Source organism: Nylanderia fulva, unplaced genomic scaffold (genome assembly GCF_048542155.1).
Source record: "Nylanderia fulva isolate GAGA-0341 unplaced genomic scaffold, ASM4854215v1 Scaffold127, whole genome shotgun sequence".
Lineage (NCBI taxonomy): Eukaryota > Metazoa > Arthropoda > Insecta > Hymenoptera > Formicidae > Nylanderia > Nylanderia fulva.
The window spans coordinates 84,431-103,970 of record NW_028189485.1 but is presented as its reverse complement, the minus strand read 5'-3'; the positions used below and the strand labels follow the sequence as shown (position 1 = coordinate 103,970).

At 30.8% G+C, this 19,540-nt stretch overlaps 1 protein-coding gene, 1 long non-coding RNA gene and 3 pseudogenes across 4 annotated transcripts; 3 read left to right on the top strand and 2 right to left on the bottom strand.

The window, feature by feature from the left end:
- Positions 1–2,565: 2,565 nt before the first annotated feature.
- Positions 2,566–3,076, top strand: LOC146724530 (uncharacterized). The gene is made up of 2 exons (XR_014924030.1): positions 2,566–2,716; positions 3,005–3,076. It is a non-coding gene; the product is annotated as an uncharacterized LOC146724530 (long non-coding RNA).
- A 3,611-nt stretch (positions 3,077–6,687) lies between these two features.
- On the top strand, positions 6,688–8,974 carry LOC146724529 (uncharacterized; annotated as a pseudogene). Its single transcript, XR_014924028.1, has 6 exons — positions 6,688–7,238; positions 7,306–7,572; positions 7,672–7,943; positions 8,087–8,385; positions 8,518–8,720; positions 8,793–8,974. The product of XR_014924028.1 is annotated as an uncharacterized LOC146724529 (transcript).
- A 773-nt stretch (positions 8,975–9,747) lies between these two features.
- Positions 9,748–13,537, bottom strand: LOC114930692 (cytochrome P450 4g15-like; annotated as a pseudogene). The gene is made up of 8 exons (XR_014924031.1): positions 13,426–13,537; positions 13,082–13,287; positions 12,634–12,930; positions 12,100–12,538; positions 11,823–11,891; positions 10,434–10,602; positions 10,134–10,308; positions 9,748–9,967 (listed from the first exon to the last, which is right to left on the bottom strand). The product of XR_014924031.1 is annotated as a cytochrome P450 4g15-like (transcript).
- Positions 10,824–11,322, top strand: LOC146724528 (cytochrome c pseudogene; annotated as a pseudogene).
- An 811-nt stretch (positions 13,538–14,348) lies between the features above and the next one.
- On the bottom strand, positions 14,349–17,397 carry LOC114932357 (cytochrome P450 4g15-like). The gene is given in 9 exon segments (XM_085479673.1): positions 14,349–14,687; positions 14,833–15,007; positions 15,129–15,297; positions 15,518–15,586; positions 15,781–16,204; positions 16,296–16,328; positions 16,330–16,587; positions 16,917–17,133; positions 17,268–17,397. Coding segments are annotated over 9 exon segments (1,662 nt in total). The 3' UTR covers positions 14,349–14,500.
- Between the last annotated feature and the right edge of the window lie 2,143 nt (positions 17,398–19,540).

Below are 19,540 nucleotides of genomic sequence, written 5' to 3'. Positions count from 1 at the left end.
TATATAAACTTACTTGTGATTACATAATGTATAAACTTATATAGCCATAAGAAAGTTAATATATTTGTCGAAGCCATAATTATAACTGCGTACAAGTTTACGTATTTGATATAAGATATTGTTGTTATCTGTCTTTGTCATCTGTCTCTCTCTATCTATCAATCTATCTATCTAGCTATTTTTTTTATTTATCTCTCTATTTATATTATATTATATTAATTTAAAAAATTGTAGCAGAAAAATATTTGGAAAGAATATAGAACATTGCAGTCACATGGTGAGTGTATGTGTGTCTTTATTATTATTATTATTATATTATATACATTGTAATATATATATTACATAATAAAAACTTTTACATGTGTAGGATGAAGAAGCAGAGAGACAAAAGAATGAAGAAACAGCATAAGAACAGGAAAAAGAAGAGTAGCAGGAAGCTTGCGGTACATATATGGGCAGCATAGTTGCGCCGCACTCTAAATGTGCATGTTGGCAGCAATGTTGCGCCTTATTATCTGAAGAAAGAGTAGAGGAATCACCAATGGCCATAATATATGATTATAATCACAAGCAGGAATGAGGAATAGAAGAAACATCAAGAACATACATATATTAAGAAATTTTTTTTATTATTAATTATTATTATTATAATATTATTATTATTATTATAATATTATATATATATGGTTACAATTATGTTATATATTTATAATTATTATAACACTATTTTTTTTAATTATACAACATATATATTGTTATATTATATGTAGAAATATATTATAATATTATATAAATATATAAAGATATTATATAAATATATAAAGATATATATATATATATATATATATATGTCTATTTCAGGTTACACGAAGAAAGAAGAGAAGAAATATCAGACGAAAAAGTAACACAACGGCAAAAAATTTGCGCTATAAAAAGCAAAAAACATATTTATCAACAACAAACAACGAACAAACAATTGAAGCAGCAAATCAACAATTGTCACTTAAACAAGCAATAGAATATTCTGCAACAATAAATACTGAAAAAAATATTTCACAAGATGCTACTAATGTACTTCTACCCAACAATCAAATATTACAAGCTACTGTGTTATCGATCCCTCAGGAAATTCCACAATCTGATATTAATACCCATAGAAAAAAGTTGTTACAACAATTTCATTTAACTATATCGTCTTTTGCGGATATTGCTTGTGATGTTTGTAAAAAATTATGCTATAAAAAGCAGATATGTAATATGAAAATATCTGCTAAAACGATTGATATCTTTCCTACCGAATTACGCGAATTAAATGAAATTGTAACATGTTTCCGTTGTGCTAATTTGATTAAAAAAGGCAAAGTTCCAACACAAGCATATTGGAATGCTATGTTTTTAGATGAAATTCCAGATGTTTTGCGAAATTTAAGTGATATGGAACAAAGACTTGTAACGGTTCACCTTTCCCGACGCCGCGGATCGGCTCGCCGGTTCCAGGATTCGGGAGGAAGGGGGAAACTCAGACTCGCTTATTCCTTAATATTAAAATAGTTGGTTTATTCAAATAAAAATAACAACGAAAAGAGTGTTTGACAGAAGGGTACAGGTCACCCTATGGGTTTAGCGGATCGCTGGTATACAAAGTGAACGGTGATTGCACGGAGCGTCCGGTGGCGTGAAGCCTGACCAAAGAACTTAAGAGCTACCCGGTATATGTACAAAGCGTGAGGATCGAACGGAGCGTCCGGTGGCGTAAAGCCTGAACAAAGAACTTAAGAGCTACCCGGTATATGTACAAAGCGTGAGGATCGAACGGAGCGTCCGGTGGCGTAAAGCCTGAACAAAGAACTTAAGAACTACCCGGTATATGTACAAAACGTGAGGATCGAACGGAGCGTCCGGTATATTTACAAGCTCGGAGGCGTATAGCCTATAACGGAGTCCGGAAGGGACTTACAAGTCTCTTGGTATACGATGCTGGAGATACGGCGGGCGGAGGCGCATAGCCTATAGCGGTGTCCAGATGGAACTCACAAGTTACCCGGTGTGTGATGCTGGAGATGCAGCAGGCGGAGGCGTGTAGCCTATAACGGTGTCCAGAGGGGACTTACAGGTTACCCGGTATACGACGGTTGCAGCTACAAGGTACGGGGCGTAGTGCCTTTATTCAAAACGGGAAGCTGTAGAGCCAACGTACGGCGGCATATAGCCTTATAATGATGTCCGGAAACCGGGAAACCCAGTATAACGACGAGAAGCCCGTCGCCCGGATGTTAGCAGGATGAACCGGAAACCGGGAAACCCAGTGTAACGACGAGAAACCCGTCGCCCGGCGGATAGCAGGATGGACCGGAAACTGGGAAACCCAGTATAACGACGAGAAGCCCGTCGCCCGGCGTATCACAGAAGGAGACCGGAAACCGGGAAACCCGGTGTTACAACGAGAAACCCGTTGGCCGATACTAACGGTAGGAACCAGCGACCGAGAAATCCGGCACTTTCATAACGAGAAGCCCGTTGCCTGGTCTGGGAGATTTGGAACGGGACTGGTGCCGGCCAGTGTTGTTAGACGGGCTAGGTTTTTTCGCGCATGCGCGTATTACCGTGACGTAACCATGACGACTACAGTAACGTATGATGTTTGCGCGCGCAACTACGGACCAAAACCCTGGACCACGGAGTTTTGGCGGAATCGCAGGAAACAGATAAATTGAACGTACGTAAAAATAAATAAATTATTACAATATATGTAATATAAAAGTGTATTATTATAATTTATGTATATTAAAATTAATCAATAATTCAAATTATAAATTGTATAAATAAAAACTAAACTCGTAATTTACGTATGTTATAACATAGGTACACGTATATGTATATATTTTATAATTTCATTATTTGTTTATTGTATGTTTATATTTAACATTTTTAATTAAATTTATTATATTTATAATAAAAATTATACGATTCATTAATTATTTTAAAAAATTTTCAATAATTTAAGAAAAATTAAACAGAGGGGGAAATCAGGACCCCATTTCATGCGAGTGACTACTTCATTAATACTACATTCAATGCGCATGCGCGAAAAAACCTAGCCCGTCTAACAACACTGGTGCCGGCTCGTCCGCCGAGCCGGCTTATATACCCGTCCCCCACTCCGCGTCGAGTCCGTGGCGGGGGTACCGCGCCGGAGTCGCGGTGGGGCGCCCCCGGGGTAGGGCGGCCCGTGTGGAACGATTAGGGGCGCTTTTAGGCGCCAAAGCCTCACGTGGCGGGCGGCTGATCGGCCCGCGAGGCGTTAGTAACGGCTGTGCCGTTACAGACTTTTGTCAAGAATTGTTCCATTTATAAAAATTATTAAGTTAGGTGGACGATTTGGTCAATCTGGCTTTCGAGGACAAGCTATTTTATTTGCGCAAGATATAGAAGAAATATCGGAGCAATTACCATTACCAATTACAAAAATAGGCATGATTATTGTATGTGAACAACTTGAGAATGTTGAAAGATGCCGACAATTACAAATTAACGTGCAAAATTTATCAGCTGCTTTAGCGTGGTTAATCCAAAATAATCCATTATATCGAAACATTAATGTTAATTTTGACGCTGCAAATTTTGACATTTCACAAATATGTCAAATTATTGTAACACAAGATAATGATATGAATATTAATGTAAATAATGGCCCATCCACAGAGCAGACAATAAATAAGACAAATTTAATCGAAATAGCTGGGAATAGAGCAATAATCAGAGGTTCCATACATCAAGGTCATGAAATGTTTTCTGATACTACAAGAGGGAAACAGTGTACTGCAATTGCGGCGGTTGCTATAGCTATGTCTTCAATACATCAACTTCAAACTTGGACAAAAAATCTCATTGATACCATATTATTGATAGGAGATGCATTATATGTAACAAGTATATCGAAGCGTAAGAATCCTCATCTTGCTGAAATTAACAGGGATTTTTTATCAATAGATGAATTGCACACAGATATTGAAGTCTTTGGAAATATTATTACCCTTTTAATCACTCCGCAAAATAGCGTATCAGGGCATTTATATAATGACAATAGCAATGAAAGATTTCCTAATTTGAAAAATGCTTTAAATATTTTTTTTCGAGATCATAATTATGGTGTATTAACTGCTAATGGAATTTCTGTTTCTATATTTCAATTTGATAATAATTATTAGCTATTTGATTCACATTCAAGAGGTTCAAAAGGTAGACCAGCACAAAATGGTACAGCATGTTTGATTCGATTTCCAGCTACGTTATCAATGTTTAATATGTTAAAAAGTATTTTACCAAAATTTTTGGATAATACTTTTAATTATATCAAGCGATGCATTGCCAAGAATATAAAAAAATGAGACTAACGTCAGAAGTATATAAGTAGCTTATTCTGAATTTTCTTGTTAATTAATCTCTTTCTATTAAGATATTTCTAAAACTTAAAGCTATAATCGAAAATCTAACGACACTTTTTTCCTTATGTAATGTGAATATAAATTTTCTATTGGGACTAAGTAGTTTGAAAATGATGATGAAATCAATTCCGAAAACTCGAAAATTCAAATCCAAAAAAATTTGATAATCAATTCCGAGAACTCGAAAATTCAAATCCAAAAACGTAAAATATTTGATGTTTTAAGACTTTCAGCTTTCAGATTTTTACGTATATATGTATGTTTTATAAAAAATATAAAACTTTTATGTTGTAAAATTAATATTTCTAAAAAAAAAATGATATCTAAAAGTTGCGCCAAATAAATAAATATTTATAAAAAAAATTGAAAATTAGAAACTTATGCAAAAATTAAAAAATTATACAAAATAAAAAAAATTAAAAAATTTTAGTTAAAAAAACTTGGCGCTGCTCAATTTCAAAATTACTGCAATGAATCTTATCTATAATATATCTTAAAGTAACAAATAATTAATTTATGGCAATATATCTTAACGTAACAAATAAACTACTAAACAATTTATTTAATTTGAAAGTACAAAAAATATTTGTAATGTAAATATGTACGGAGTTCGTTCATTAGCATAGTGGTTAATTAGTTATTGCAATAGGTATATCTTAAAGTTAAAACAAATAAAATTAATTCTATATAAACATTACTTTAATAACAAATAATTAATTTACTTAAAAAATTACATTATCATAATAACTGAAATATTAATGAACAATAAACTGAAACATAAATGTACATACAGAGTACGTTAATATTATTAGCACATTGTTTAATTTAGCAGCGCCAAGTTTTTTTAACTAAAATTTTTTAATTTTTTTTATTTTGTATTAATTTTTTAATTTTTGCATAAGTTTCTAATTTTCAATTTTTTTTATAAATATTTATTCATTTGGCGCAACTTTTAGATATCATTTTTTTTTTAGAAATATTAATTTTACAACATAAAAGTTTTATATTTTTTATAAAACACTTTAACACATGACGCGTAAACTTGGCGCCCTTTTTTACCTTTTTTTTAAAAAAAGGTATTTTTTTTATGGATTATACTAACGTGTTCTCATAGCGCACTGAAGATGACATACATTATTTGACGTCATTACTCAATCGACTAATCATCGGCCGTTTTTACGTCACGTAAAAAATTTGAAAAATTGAAACATTTTATTAATTAATTTTAATCATTTAACAATGTAAAAAATTCAAACTTTTAGTGTTTATATTGTTTAAATAACATATACATTTATTTAAAAAAAATTATATATAGTTTGTTATTGTTCGAAATTGAGAAGGAAATTAATATAATTATTTAAGTTTGTATTTTCTGTCTAAAAATCGATATTTTCTTCCGATGAATATGCGAAAAAACCGCGGAAAAAAGGCTCGCCCGATATAAACAAGTAGGCGATAAATCAGGATTATCCTAACAAGCTGTCAATAACAACAACATTGCTCAACCGAAAGCAACGATTACTGCATTGATTACCGATGTAATAGACATGCGCCGTTCGATCACGTGGCTTCCGAAAGCCAATCGATCTCGCTATCGAGCATTTCGCGCATGTCAGGTGCGTGCTTGTTTCGCGTAAATTACGGGGCCGCTAATAAAGACAGGCGCCCTCGCGTCACCTTCGAACATTTTTAAATAACCGAAATTAATTGGTGAAGTAAAAATTAGTGGGGCTTCAGTACCGCACCGATAAAAGAAGCGCCCACCAAAATTGCGCGGCTAGTCTCTCGAGTCTCAGTACGTACAACCGCTATTAAACCGCTTAGAAATTACCGCAATTATTACCGCACACTCACTTGGAAATCGATCTCGGCTTATCTATTGGAACTTTTGTAAAATTACTGTATCGTTTAAATTGTGAAAGTAAACTCTGTGTTAATTATTAAAGGGTGATTAATTTCTTTCGGCCTTCAAATACGCGCTCTCCTTCACGCGTTCGCGCAAACAGTTATTTTGTATACTTCCCTATTCGTATCGTGTAATTTTAATGTTGAAAGGTTAATGACAGTTTGTATCGTGTTAATTTAACGATGATAATGTGGTGTGAATATCTCTCTAAGGAGTAGATAATATGGTATTATTAAATGATAATATTGTTCAATATTATATATGTATATATATATATATATATATATATATATATATATATATATACATATATGTATACATATGTATATTCGCGAAAGAATTTGTTCTGTCAGAAATATATCAGGTAAATTACGATTTTTTTTGCGTATAATTTCTGGCAATATAATCGCAGAAAAAATAATAAGAATAATTAAAAATAATTTAAAAAATAATTTTGTATGATTTAAAAAAATAATATAATTCGAAGAAAAAAGGCCATATTATGAATAGTTATATTTTATATATTTCGAAAATTAGATGAGAGCCGCTAGTAATTAAAAATTCAAAATAAAATTGTAATCGACCAACAACTTGAAAAGGGCCAAAACCCATGGTCGAAACGTCGTGTTAATTTTTAAATAAATAAAACATTGCCAGTGTTGGTCGATTATAATCCTTTTTTTAAATTTTACTTCGTGAAAAAAAGAACGAAAGTAAAACAAAAATCATTACTCTCATGCTCGAATTTATTTAAGAATTTTAAATGCTCAGAAAATTATCCTTTCTAATTCTTCAGGTGATGAGTGTGACGCAAGTAATCATCGCGTTGGGTGGAATCGTTTATCCAACATTAATTGAAAAGTCGATGATACTGTATGGTTTTCGCGGTAAGACTACAATGAAAAATTCTAGAAAATTGCAATTTACTAATTAATTTCTCACCATTTGCATTAGGTACCTCAGCGATTATCGGCGCAATAAGTCTCAATGGTATCGTCGGCATGGCACTGATGCATCCCGTGGAGTAGCACCTCAGGAACATTGATGTCGTTCGTGCTGAGAAGGCGCGTGAAAAGGAACAAAAGTGTCAAGAGCTGGCCAGTCAACGTTATTTGACCATCGACGTCATTCCTACATCCTCGAAGACTTAAATGGAGCAGTCTTCAAAGTCTTAAAGAAGAAAGCGATATACAAGTGCCCTTATTAAACGAAACGTTTAAGGTAGCGTGAAATTTAATTGCAACTGACTTAATTCGTAACTTTTCGATCAACAACATTCCATCTTTCTCAATTCGAGCATACATTGACCATGTAAATCAGCCTTCTGCGCAGAGAGTCGCTTCAATCTCGGAACTCGAGAGTGAACTTTGCGAAAGGTCAGAATCAGTATCTATGCGGGAAAATTTAACGAGGCGGATGTCAGCTTTATCCGCATCCAGCGTAGTCAATTTGGCGACTAGCGTCGGTGCATTGGGTGATATACGTCAACAATATCTGGAAAAGCGAAACTCAAAGGATCAGACAAATAAAGAAATTCTGAAAGAGAGAGAGAATGAGAAGGAAAACGCCGAGGAAAAACAAGAGGAGTCAAAGTGAGGATTAGTTTTACAATTTAAATTCAACATGTCTTAAAATTTTATAATAGATTAGTATATATGCCTAATAGATTACATCTTTTCATATTGATATAATTATTTATTAAAACGTATATACAAAATGATTTATTTTGTTTAAGATACAAGAAATTTGTGAAGAAGCTTCTGGACATGTCGCTGGTAAAAGATTGGGCTTTCATGAATTTATGTATTGGCGTTTCTTTGGTGCTCACCGCCGACTATGCCTTCTCCTCTTTTCTGCCTTTAATCATGACCGATGTGGGATACACAAAACGCGAAAGTGCGTTAATTATTACGATTAGTGGAATTGCTGAGCTGGTGTCGAGAGTTTTTCTAGCAGCTTTCACAATGATAGTGGATGTAAAGGCAAAATATCTGTTCTTCGCGGCTATGATTTTGATAGAATTCGCAAGAATAGGTGAGCATCTTCTCACGCGATTAAAATAAATATATAATAAAATTAAATTAGCTTCCGCGAATAATAAATCGATTTTTACGCACTTTTCAGTTTCTAAGATTAAAAATTATATAAAAAATTTACAATTTCTAGGTTTTTTATTATGCGAACATACGCTTATGGGCGCGTTAATTATGACAGCGTTAATCGGTTTCGCTCGTTCGTGGTTGTTGGTTCCACAGAATATAGTCATTATCGAAGATGTTAGCATAGAACAGTTTGCCTCGGCTTACGGTATCTTTGGCATTATTAGTGGTTTAGTTACTATAGTCTTATAGTCTGCGGTGCTATCGTAGGTAAGAAGAAAACGGGATAATATTGCCGATATCCATATACTTATAATATTATACGTGTATATATTGTCGCAGAATTTGTTAAGGATTGGACTGATAGCTACGATATGTATCAAATCTCTCTACTAGTATTACATGCATTTATTATATCTTGGGCTCTACAGTTTATCTTCGTGGATCTTAGAAAACATCGAAAGCAACGCGCACAGGAAGTCATTATAAAGTCTATATCCAGGTAAGAATAAAGGATATGTGACAGGTGTTATTACAAATTTTTGATCCAACTCAAACGAATGTGTGAGTGAGAAGAAAAAAGCAATTATCAATTAAATTACGTTATCGTGCTTGTTTCTTCTATAATACTGTTAATTTTATTATTTAGCCCTGTTAATTTTCATCTTTAATATACATCAGTGTAAATTTTTTCTTATATAAAAGAAAAATTAGTATTTTAATAATATTTAATTTTTTTGTATATTAAAATATTATATATTTTTAAATATAAATTAGATCTAAATTTTTTGTGTTTATAACACTTACTTGTACATATAATAAATAAATTATAATTATGTAATTTCAAAATAAATATTACAATTGTGTAATATGTATTACATAATATATTCAACAAACTAGTGCATAAATGTCACAGATTCTTTATAAATTCTGTTTCTTTATTATCGCAAATATATTTTTTATCAAATATTAATTTATATGAAAAAAATGTCTGCATTATATAAATATCTTTTCTTTCTTATGAAAAGATTATATCATATAAAAAAAAAAGTATTGTTAAAAAGAGGATCAAACAAAAACTTTTATATAGTATATTAAACAGTTCCATTAATCTTATTGTAATTAGTTGGTATATTAACAGAAATATACATATCATATGTGGATTGTATGTAACATGTTTGTATATTGAAAAAATAACGCGCAAGAGTAAAATGTTTTACGTCATTTATTTATAGATATATATACACACGTACTATTTTAAAATTGTCATAACAAGGTATGAAATAATATATTTGATTTACGCAGATAAGGGAATGTTAAATGCCGATTCTGGATTACGAGATACAGGCTTGCGTGGCTCAACCTTGATTTTGAATCAATCGTGCCTTTTCAGAATAATGTCGCCTCGTAATATAAAATCTTCATCTGCCACATCAGAAATGATATGGTAATTCCTTAGTATCGTCGATAATAGGACTTTCAATTTCAGCATAGCGTATTTTCGCCCCACACAGGACCTATATAAAATATTTTATTGTCAAATGTAAGAATGCGTCCTGCTGATTTTATGATAAAATATATTTTTTTGTTAAATATGCATGCAGTATTCAATAAAATTATTATATAAAGAACTAAATTAAAGTATATAATTTTCTGTGTCGAACACCTTCGTCTATTAAATACCTTGGTCCAGCATTGAAAGGAATGAAGGCATAGTAATGTCTTTGCTGCATTTTTTCCGGTAGGAAATTGTCTGGATTAAAAACTGTCGGATTTGGATAATATTTTTCCAAACGATGCACTGCGAATTATGGTATCAATACCGTGGCAGTTTTAGGAAGAATACTCGTATAATTACCTGTAATTATCGTTTGAAAATGCTTTATTATTTTTGTCTTTAAAATTATACACAAACTAATTTCTATAATAAAGAAATGTTTAATTTGCAATATATTATTATTGCTTTCAATAAAATATGCTTACTTGTTTTTACGTCTTCGTTAAGTTTTCTAGCAATCGCAGGCACCGGTGAAAAAAGTCTCAGAGTTTCCAAAATAACTCTTTCAAGATATTTCATTTTCAAAGTATTTTGGAAAGTGCATTGCCTGTCGCTGTCGCCGAAAATTGCATCTAATTCTTCATGCACGCGAGTCTGTATAGTAAAAATCACACTGTTATATATAGAGATCAATAAGAAATCATCAACTTTAAGGGACAGCAATCGACTTGCGATTAATATCAAAATCAGAGAGCATCGATAATTCTAACAAGAACGAAAGAAAGTGAATGTCACCCAAACTGCAATGATTAAGGTACGGTTAAAATATATAATTCGAACTTAAACAGATTATTCTAATTAATAATTTATTAAAAATGGGAGATGCGGTTAATTGTAAAAAATTGTTTATAAAAATGTGTGCTTCTTGTCATACTACAGAAATGAGTGGAAAACATAAAAGAGGACCTAATTTACATGACATCATAGGCAGAACTTGTGGAAGTATGTGTATAAATGTGTCGTAAGTTTCTTATATATACAATTTGTCAACTCATTAAAAAGAAATTGTATTACATAATAACACTATATAAATATTTATAAAGTAATAATAATTCCATTTATATAAATATGCAATCTTGACGATACTTATTTGTGTAATGAGTAACTATTTTAATTTTTTTAGCTGTTCCAAGATTTAAATTTTCAGAAATCATGAAGGAAAAAGCCGTTGTATGGAACGAGAAGACTTTACATTATTATCTCGAATTTCCTAATAAGTTTGTTCCAGAAACGCATAACACATTCCATCCTATTAAAAAGGTCGAAGATCGAAATGATATGATCGCATTTCTAGCTACTTTAAAATCTAATTAAATCTTGATAAAATTAGTATGATATCATTATTCGATAAAAACGCAACAAGCAAATAGCATAAAAATATCAGTATCATCGTATAAAATAAGAAACATATATTATAAAATTATTAGAATACTATAGCACCTTTTTTACATATATGTATTTTCCGTAGAATGTTAATACAAAAATGATTGAAAATACATATATATTAAATATTTTTAATTGTTGGTTATCAAACATTATATGCAGGTTGTTATTAAAATTGATGTACGTAGAAAATTATTTATAATATCTGAGAATTTTCTTTTGAGAAAAAAGTTACAATATGCATATAAAAGAATATAACACAAAATTGGGTTTTATAATTTTTTGTGAAATAAATATAAAAATAATAAAATATAAAAATAATTAAATATAAAAATAAGTAAATATAAAAATAATTAAATATAAAAATAATTAAATATAAAAAGTGAAAAAAAATTTCTAAAATATTAATATTAAATTGTTGCGAAATTTACCTGAATATCCTGATGATTTCCTAAGACACATAATGCAAAACTCGAGCCGGCTGCCGTGGTAACATGATCCTGTGATACAGATCGATAAATTTGAATAAAACAAATCGATTTTCAAACAATGGATCAAATTAACATAACTCGTGTACAGTAAAGTGACTTGCAATACATGAATATTTTTAACAAAAGAAGATGTGCAAGAAAATTTAATTACAAAAATTATTATACATATTAGAAGATTAATTATATAATTGAGTTGACTATATTTAAAAAATGCAGCACATATCTCAAACATGATAGTATTTACTTCCTCTCGAATCTTCTCGTCAGTCATTTGTCCACCATTTCTTTTCAAATCCAACATCATATCTAGGAAGGCAAGTCGTTTCTTTTCACTTACGTCGTTTTCATCGATGTCATCGAGATCATCCCTTACATAATGCAGCTTTGTAAATTTAGTAACATTATTTTTATCATTTCCGTCATTTCTGGTTGCATTTAAACTTTCCATAGGCTTGCTGTTTAGCATTTCTTTTTGCGGTTGATTTTTTATATATTTCTCTTCGATTTCCTTAGATTTCTCTTCAATAACACGATTTGTCAGTGTGTGAATAATATTGAGCAATTTCTCTTGCTTCTTCGCAAACTTTGAAAGTTTAAAAATTAAGTCAGAACGTAATGAAAAATTATAATGCCTTCGATGTACAATATCGCTCATTCTGCAACATTTCAATTATTAGTACATTGAGTTTTTTTCGTTATAAATGTAATAATAATATATTAATATAATTTTAAGACAAAAAACAATATCTACTTCATCACGGCTACGGCATAATCATATCCAGTGCTTTGCCTCTTTTCTCTTTTGATTCCCATCGCAGTTTCAGTTAAAATGTCAACTGTTACATCTGATAGATAATCGTGACAGTCGAACTCTTTTCCAACTTTATCGCGAAGTCGTCTCACGAGATCCATGCTATTCTCATAAAACAAAGGTACAAACGTCTTCAAAATACTCGTGTGGAATGTAGGCGCTATCACTTTTCTATGTCTTAGCCATTTATCGCCAGTTGTGATAAGCAAACCCTCTCCGAGCCATGGTTGAAAAAATCTATATAAGGAGAAGAAAAATTTGAAGCTATCGAAATCTCTCCTTTATTTAATGTAATAATACTAAAAATCACTCAGCGTGAAATTATATAACTATATTAATTTTATAAAAACATTATAATATGTAGATTTTTGATTATTTGATTTCTTACTCGTATTCCACGGATTTGTCGATGTGTGCAGGGTTACTCTAAATTATTTCAATATCCTGTGGATCTAACAGAAAAATGATTACTCTCGTTCCCAAATATCCGCCTAATACTAATCCGTATGTATTGAGATATTCCATGGTTTTGGATCTCTGGAGACAGTCTAAAAGTGATTAATGCGTGACGTAATATAGGTACATGTGGTGGACCTGAATCAAAGGAGTTTAATGTTAAATCAAATGTTAAATATTAAGTGAAATATATAACTTGAAAATCGATTCTTATTTTATAACAAAGAAATATTATTACTTATCAAATTAAAAAATTCATTTTTGTTGAATACTTACATGGAAGCTTTTTCACAAAGCAAATTGCTCTAGAACACTCGACGTAATAATACAATGTAATTAACGTTAGGATAGGTAGCTCATAAAATATGTCGTTGGTTTTGTATGGAAATTATATCTTGCATCTTTAATGTGTATATAAAATACATGAATTTACTACAAGTATGGCGCCATAACACAAAAGTGGCGTCATAGTGGTGAAAGACATCATCAGAATTGCAATAGACCGGTTACCGCTTCTTTATGGTCATTCTTTAATGATTTGGGTGAATATATCTCAATACTTACATATGTATAGTTTCAATTATCATTTCATCACCTAAATTGACGTTGGAATTGACGTCAATACAAATTTCGAAGTCATATGTCTCGTCCATTCATAATTTTCGAATGAGAATATTATTTGTACTATTTATAATGCGCGTTTAAATTATCATCCAGCAATCGAGCTTTGATTTAAATTTAATCGAGCATGCCAATATTCAATTTTATCAACTTTGAAAGCATTAGAACAGTCCATTAAATTTTTGACCTAAACTCTTTTCAGCAGAAATTTAGAAATGTACCAATAAACACGAAAATGTAAACAGGATGTGTTTCAAATAGAAATGGCAATATTCGATTTTAATATTTGATAATTTTTTTCTTTTAAACATATACGTACACGAATGCAAACATTCGCATAAGATAAACGATAAGATGTAGATATTTTTTGAAATATATAATAAATTAAATACAATAAATTATATATACATGTAAATATACGTTTTATACATATACCATACATATACATACATGTATACATATACATACATATATATATATATATATATATATATATATATATATTTTTTTTTTATAAAATATATTTTAAATATAATAAATATAATTTTTTAAATATATAATCATTAATATATAAAAAATATTATAATCAGAATTATTGTCCTTTAAAAAAAATACCCGTTCCCGAAATGTATAATTGTATAATATATAAAAAATATAATTTTCAAACTTATATAGTATAACGCTTACTCGCGTTTACACGAGAATTAAATTCTTTCACCGTTTTCCTGAATTAAATCAAAGATACTGGTTTGCGTGGCTCGATCTTGATCTTGAATCCGTCATGCCTTTTTAGAATAATATCGGCGCGTAAAACGAAATCTTTTTCTGGCACATCAGAAATGACACGATAATTTCTTAGTATCGTCGACAACAGGACTTTCAATTTTAGCATAGCATATTTTCGCCCCACGCAGGACCTTAACAAAATTTTTTAATGTCAAATATGACAACGTGTTGTGTTATTTTCATAAAAAAATTGTTTGCAAAATGTTTGTAATATAGTATAAAAAATGAATTTAAGTATATAATTTTCTGTATCGAAGACTTTCATCTATTAAATACCTTGGTCCAGCACTGAAAGGAATAAAAGCATAGTAATGTCTTTTTTGCATTTTTTCCGGTAGGAAATTATCTGGATTAAAAACTGTTGGATTCGGATAATATTTGTCCGAACGATGCGCTGCGAATTGTGCTATTATTGCCGTGGCACCTTTTGGAAGAATATAATCACCTGTAACTGTTGTTTCATAAAAATTAACTATTTTAGTCTTTCAAATTCTACATAAGTAAGTTTCTAAAATAAATAATAAAAAAATTTATAATTATCCATATTATTGTTGTGTATCAGGTATACTTACCTATCTTTACTTCTTCGTTAAGTTTTCTGGCAATGACAGGTACCGGTGGAAAAAGTCTCAGAGTTTCCAAAATAACTCTTTCGAGATATTTCATTTCCAAAGTGTCTTGAAAAGTGCATTGTCTGTCGCTGTCGCCGAAAATTGCATCCAATTCTTCATACACGCGAGCCTGCATAGTAAAAATTATCAAGTTGAAAGGACAGAAAAGAAGATGGACTTGCGATTAATATTGAAATCAAATATCATCCATAATTTTAACAGAAAGTAAATGTCACACAACTGCAATGACTATATAAGATTTAGTGAAAAAATAAGAAAAAATTGAGTATAAAAAGATAAAGAATTTTAAAGATTTCTTTCCAAAAATACTAAATTGCAAATAAATTTACCTGAATATCTTGATAACATCCTAAGGCGCATAGTGCAAAACTTGAGCCAGCTGCTGTGGTATCATGACCCTGTAATAAATCACTAATTGGTTTTCTAACAATGCATCAAATAATATAACTTACAATAGCATAGCTTACAATACACCGAATTTTTTAAAAAAAGAAAGTGAAAGGAAACTTTTTATTATAAAATTTAATACGTCAGTTAGAAAATTCATTATACAATTGAGATTATTATTGTAATTAAAATGCAGTACGCGTACTTCAAACATGATAGTGTTTACTTCCTCCCAAATTTCCTCGTCAGTTATCTGTCCAACATTTTTCAATTCCATCATCGTATCTAGGAACGCAAGTCGTTTTTTTTCATTTATATCGTTTTCATCGATATCATCGATATCATCTCTGACATAATGCAGTTTATATTTAGCATCATTATTTTGGTCATTTCCTTCATTTTTGATCGCATTTACGCTTTCCATAAGTTTGTTGTCTTCATTTTGCACTTTCTTTTGCTGTTGATTTTTCTCTTCTATATTCTTCGATTTTTCTTTAATAACATGATTTATCAGCGTATGAATAATATTGAGCATTTTCTCTTGCTTCTTCGCAAACTTGATAAATTTAAAAAGTAACTCAGAACGTAATATAACATTATATTGCCTTCGATGTACAATATCGCTCATTCTACAATATTTGAATTATATTGAATTCTTTTTTTATATATAAAAATTCAATAATATAATATTATAATTTTAAGACAAAAAACAATATCTACTTCATCACTGCCATGGCATAATCGTATCCAGTGTTGCCTTTTTTCTCTTTTAACTCCCATTGCAGTTTCTGTTAAAATATCAACCGTTACAGCTGATAGATAATCATGACAGTCGAATTCTTTTCCAACTTCATTGCGAAGCCGTCTCACGAGATCTATACTATTCTCATAAAACAGAGGTACAAATGTCTTTAAAATACTCATGTGAAATGTGGGCGCTATTATTTTTCTATGTCTGTGCCACTTATCACCTTTTGTGATAAGCAAACCATCTCCAAGCCATGGTTCGAAGAATCTGTAATAAGGAGAAGAAAGATTTGAAACTATTGATATCTGTCTCTTAATATTGCTTTACGTAATATTGTACTACGTGAAGTACTTCAAGCATGAAATAATATATAATTTTATAAATATGTCGGCTGTAGGAGCTTAACGCGATGTTATTGCAAAAATTAATTTTTTCACTAATTATCGACGCAAAAGACATTGCGTTAGGCTACTCTAAAATTACATGTTGATTTCGAGAGCCGAGTAATATTCTTAATATTATATAATATATTAATTTTATTGTATATAATATATAAAAGCAATATAATAGATGTAGAATTTTTTGATTTTTTTTATTCATATTCCACAGCTTTCTCATTATGCGCAGGATTACTTAAAATTATTTCAATATCTTGTGGATCTGCCAGAAAGACTGCTACTTTATGTCCAATATATAGGCCTGCTGCTAATCCATATATATCACGATATTTCAAAGTTGTATTAAATATGTCTTCTGGAGACTTTGCAAGAGGTATTAGTAGGTGGCCTATGATAGGTAAGGATGGTGGACCTTGTGATAAAGAATATTTTAAATTAATATTAGATAAAATAATAATTCACCTAAAAATTTTTATTGAGTAACGAGAAAAGGAAAAATATTATTGCTTTTTAAATTAAGAAGTTTAATTTTTGTAGAATACATACCTGGCATTTTTTTAATGAGACGAACTGCTCTAGAATGCTCAATGAAATAGTACAATGCAATTAACGTTACGGCAAGTGCGGTCAGAAGCCAATAAGTTGTATCGTTAAAATACAATGTTGTCGTACTCATTGTGGTGATAAATTATTTTATTCTACGATATTACTGTGTCTTACGATATCGTATTACAATTTTGTTCTGCGATAACGGTAATATGTTATTTTTCGTATAACGCTATAATAAGTAATATACTCACTTTAGGATATTATAAAAAAATTTCTTTTATAGTTTGTTAATATAAAATATTTTATTTCTTATCGGCAATCATGAATGTATCAAAGAGTTTTGCAGCTTGTACAACAGCAGTTTTTATACGTTTAATTTATTTGCAACGATATGTGACAATAGTTGTCGAAGAGTAACACTCGATGACTGTAATAAAATATTACTTTCGGGAAGTTATACGAATATATATATATATATATATATATATATATATATATATTGTAACCGTTGTTTTGATATTAGTCCGTCGGATCGATAAGGATCCGGGAAATAGGGCCGATGTAAGTGGCCGACGGCACACCTTCGGCGCGGAAAGCGGGAAATTCGCGAAAACACGAAAAATATGCTTAATTGGGCGCGAGATTCGCGCCACTCTGAAAATTTACAAATCGACAGATGACCTTTATAATCCGTAAATTATCCCAAAAATTTCCGCGACGGCGATAATCGACTCGCTCAAATTGTCAGAGGGTAGAGGGGGGAGTTCGGACGGGAGAGAGGACGGAATTCGAGAGAGGCTATTTAAAATCGCTCAAATGTAACAAGCATTAAATATATTTGAACAATGATGAACGAAGATAGACAGAAAAATAATTGTATAAAAGCTTGAGTAAAATGTTAGGTCAAGAAAGAAAAATCAATATTCTTTCGATATACTATGGAGTGAACTCCGTATTAGTGACGCCGAAATACAATTAAGCGAAGCCGTAATTCGATTCGAACAATATAATGCCACAGATTAATAGACAGATCGCCAAAGGCCTGCCTAAAGAAGAGACCGCCATCTTCGTGCGATAGACTTTGCCCCTTACCGACACACTTTGCCCCTGGTTCGAATCCGTGCTAAATTTCGTAGACTTGAACCAAAAGACTTTGCCCCATTTTCGAGTCCGTGCTAAATTTCGTAGACTCGACCAAAAAACTTTGCCCCTGGTGCAAGTCCAGGCTAAATTCGTTTGACATTACCAACAGACTTTGCCCCTGGTGCGAATCCAGGCTAATTGATCTTGAGACCAATTTGAGAGATTTGGCCCCCGTTGTGTGTGTGTGTGTGTGTGTGTGTGTGTGTGAGAGAGAGAGAGAGAGAGAGAGAGAATATTTTACATATGCATATATATATATAAAATTTATTAAATATAAAAAATATATTTTTTACACATAAAATGTTTTTTTATTGAAATAATCACGATTTTAAATGTGATTTAACACAGTGTTCAAAAATTTTTTAATTAAATTTTTTAATTAAATTTTATTAAAGAAAATTACTTGAAATTTTTTACATTAAGAATTTAAAGGCTCCTCATTCTCTTGTAGAAATTTATCACTACGCCAATTAATCACTTATTTCAAGTATTTAAAATACTATAATATACAGTAATTTAAGTATTCGAAATTACTCGAAATAAATGATAAATTGGCGTTACTAGTAATAAATTTCTATAAGGGTTGAAATAAAGTATAAGAGATAAATAGGCTATATGTGAGCCGTATGCGAAATGTGAGATGTAAGACGCATATTGAAATTTAATTTTTCGATATAACTTTTAAAAATGTACACGAGGTACAAAAAATTAGCTTGGACATTTGTAAGACTTAAAATTGGAATTAATTCTCAATTCTATTAATTAAATTTCGATATAACACACCTTACATCCGCGCACGGCTCACATATAGTCCATTTATTAGTGCAATTTTTAAGTTTCTTATTTTTCAAAGTTCACCTTTTTACTTTATCAAATATTTTTGGTACGTTTTCAAGAATTTTATATTTTTACTTACCGCAGTTTCTTATCCAAATGTAAAATCTTTTATCGCAGTCTATAAAAAATTGAAACAATTTACAATTTTATGATATAATATTATTATTATTACAATTTCTATATATATGCACATCTGTCAAATATCGTGATTTATTTCACATTATTATTATCTATTTTAATAAAAAAAAAAACACTTGCAACAATCAAAAATAAACCGCCTGCCGCAAACG